Genomic DNA, 3,218 nt, shown 5'->3' on the forward strand with positions numbered 1-3,218 from the left:
TTTTCTCGTTGACAAATAAAGCACCTACTTTAATCACACCACTAAAATATTTCAGATTCTTAATCATATAGTTTTTGTAATAGAATATTCTCTCCTCTTAAAGCTACATTTAGAAATGTAAAACTGACTTAATCTTTCAGTTTGGATCTAATAGTTTCTAGAACTGATTCATGGCTGTCCACATGGGGTTTCTTTTCAGTGTAATCTTGGGTAAATTTTATTATTTCTAAAATCCTATTTGTCTTTTTTCTTGGATTCTTTTAAGTTTTCTTGGCCTGCATTTGTATGTGTGTATGTATGGATGTGTGTATTTTTCCATAATGAGCACATGGGATATAAACTTTCTGGGTCCTTGCATTTGTAAATATTATTTTGTCCATATATTTGCATAGCATTTTATCTGGTATGTCAGTTGGGACTCTTTAGCTGTGAATAATAGGATCAAAATCTGGCTCACCTAAGTAAAAATTAGTTTATTGAAAAGATAGTGGCAGCTTCAGGAATCTTTAGGCAGTTTTTGAAAAACAGGAATCTTTTGAAAAACAGGCTGCGCAGTAGACATCCCTTGGGATGTGCTTTTCAATCCTTTGTTTTCATTCTAGATACTCTTTGGACATGATGATTTGCCAATACCCTTTTAAAATGTGTTGTCTCTCATCTCTTCCAAAATTCTAATGCAATAACCATAAAAATATACAAAAACAAAACAAAACAAAACAAAACTTATCACTAAAAAGAAAAATCTCCATCAACGTAAGAGATATTGATAAACTTCTGGAAAAATAAAAACAAAACCATTGGTATGATATTAACCAGTCTTCCAAAGTGCAGAAATAGGAGCTCAGAAAAGTAACATGAATAGATGCACCAGCAATAAAAGACCCGGAAGTCATTCATTGATGAAGATTTTTCTTTTTAATGATAGTTTTTTTTGTATATTGTTATTGTTATTGCATTAGAATTTTGGAAGAGATAAGAGACAACACATTTTAAAAGGGTATTGGCAAATCGTCATGTCCAAAGAGTATCTAGAATGAAAAGAAGGATTGAAAAGCACATCCCGAGGGATATGGAGAAATAAACTGACAATGTTTATCCAAAAGTCTTAGGATAGGTGACATGTTAGCAGTCTCCTAACAAAGCCCAGAATTACAGTGAATCAAAGAGTGACTGATTTGGTCTCAACATATGGAAGATATTTCCTCTTTCTTCTCTCTGTTATCCGCATTCTATCATACGAGTTCATGTTTTGTATTTCAAAATCTTGCTTGGGCCTCACATCAAGATGTAGAGTTATCGTCATTTTTTATTTCATGCAGGGCAGTCCTTATTATTATAATGCATTCCTTCTACCTTAGCTTTATCAGAAACTCTTTTTTTCCCCCAGTACTTGCTATCATGACAAATTAGAAATTTACCAGAGAACTATGGAATAAATGAAGTCAGGAAGGACTGACATGGAGAAATATGACTTCCTCCACTATTGTTCAGTTCAGAGAAAATGAACAAGATTAAATATAAGGGTCTAGTGATTGCTTAAGGAAAATTTTCCCATGAAGACCCATGAAGATTGGTTTAAAAAGTCTGAGTTACCAAAGAACCTAGGGTACATTAAACTCTAGAGGCATTTTTAAAATGAACCTACATAGATTCTACTCTCTAGATGATTTAGGATAGTACTGCTTGAGGGTAAAAAGGAGGATTAAATTGATAGACTTCTAATCATTTTCCAAAGAATCATAAGGGCTCTTAAGAGTATAAGTCATCTATCCCTCAGAATGTGTGTATGTGTGTGTGTGTGTGTGTGTGTGCACGCCCATGTGCGTGCACATGCGTGCATGTGGAGTTCTGGAGGTCTCATTTCTGGTTTGCTAAAAATCTCACTTTTATCTATCTATCTATCTATCATCTATCTATCTATCTATCTATCTATCTATCTATCTATCTATCTATCTATCTATCTATCTATCTTGGCTTCCACAAATGATTTTTATTTGAACAATGACTATACAGGTAAAAATTGGGGAAAACTGCTGGAAGTGATGTAGAGGTCTATAGCAGTATGTATGAAGAGGGTAGAGAGATACTCTAATTTATTTTAGTGGCTTCTTCCTCTTGAGTCCCTGTACCTGACTATGTGATGATTTAGCCTGGGATTAGCCTAGAATGGTTTTAAAATTCAGTGAGAAGCTGATGCTGATTGTTCGTTTTTACCCTGCAGCGAAAGAGTTCCATATTTTTGTGAGAAGAAAGCAAATTTTTATTTATTCCAAATCTGGGGTCCTGAAAATAGAGGAGACATTGCAGTTAATTAAATCATCAAGCCTTTGAGAAATTCTATGACCTTGAGAAACAAGGTCATTAAAGCCAACTCAGGCATACAACAGAGAGGTTGTAAATATTTTCTCTTTGGGGATCATAGCTGTTTAGGTGTTTTTGTTTGTTTGTTTTCCCTCCTTCTCTCACAGATGTGCTTATTTGCTTTTTTTCGTAGGAGTCCAAACTGATCGAAAAGTGCCAGTCTCTTTTGGGAGGCAAATGATCCCAGCAAATGTCAATGTAGGATCTTTGCCGAGATCTGCATTTTATTTTTCATGAATAAGAAAACACATGTCAAATATTCAAAATAAAATAATAACCAACAAAATAATTTTTCAGCTAATTATAATGTTATTCAAGAACACTAAAGAGTCTACACTAGATCTCCCCTTTCCTATTCAACAGAGAAATCTGCTTATTGTAACCCTCATACAATCCACTTTCATTCTCTTTTCCCTCCCTAAGCTTCCTGGTTCTTAGAAGCAGCAACAGAAATATGAAATCAAGGGGCCTTTGAAAAGCCTCAGGTAGTTGTAAAAGGCTGCCACATTTACTGGGAACTGGTTATTAGGTTTCCAGAGAGAAAAGACCCCAAGTATAAATGGAGTTCTTGTCTATACTGCTACTAAAAATGATTATTGATAAGTTGAATGAAATGTACTTTATAATAAAGTTACCTTCAAAACTGTTTGCCTTTCATCTTTATCCTATACATGTGATGCAGACATTGGAACCAAGGGGTCCTAATATATTTCTATTAATTTGAGCTTTCAGCGATGGTTTGTAACAGCAGTCTTTCTCCTGGAAATCTTGGTGTAAATGATGTAAAGAACTTATTATTTGGACTTATTTTTACTTTTCCAGATTTTGCGGGGGAGTAATAAAAAGCAAGTAGTAAT

The 3,218-nt window shown here is 34.2% G+C and overlaps 1 protein-coding gene across 1 annotated transcript in view; it reads left to right on the forward strand.

The window, feature by feature from the left end:
• The window catches only part of LOC105292412 (alpha-fetoprotein-like), a 43,858-nt gene extending 41,316 nt beyond the window's left edge, over positions 1-2,542 (forward strand). Inside the window, exon 14 of the mRNA XM_011360620.1 lies at positions 2,495-2,542. Coding sequence (XP_011358922.1) covers positions 2,495-2,542 — 48 coding nt within the window. The remainder of the gene's footprint in view (positions 1-2,494) is intronic.
• Positions 2,543-3,218: the final 676 nt, after the last annotated feature.

This window comes from Pteropus vampyrus, unplaced genomic scaffold (genome assembly GCF_000151845.1).
Source record: "Pteropus vampyrus isolate Shadow unplaced genomic scaffold, Pvam_2.0 Scaffold56, whole genome shotgun sequence".
NCBI lineage: Eukaryota > Metazoa > Chordata > Mammalia > Chiroptera > Pteropodidae > Pteropus > Pteropus vampyrus.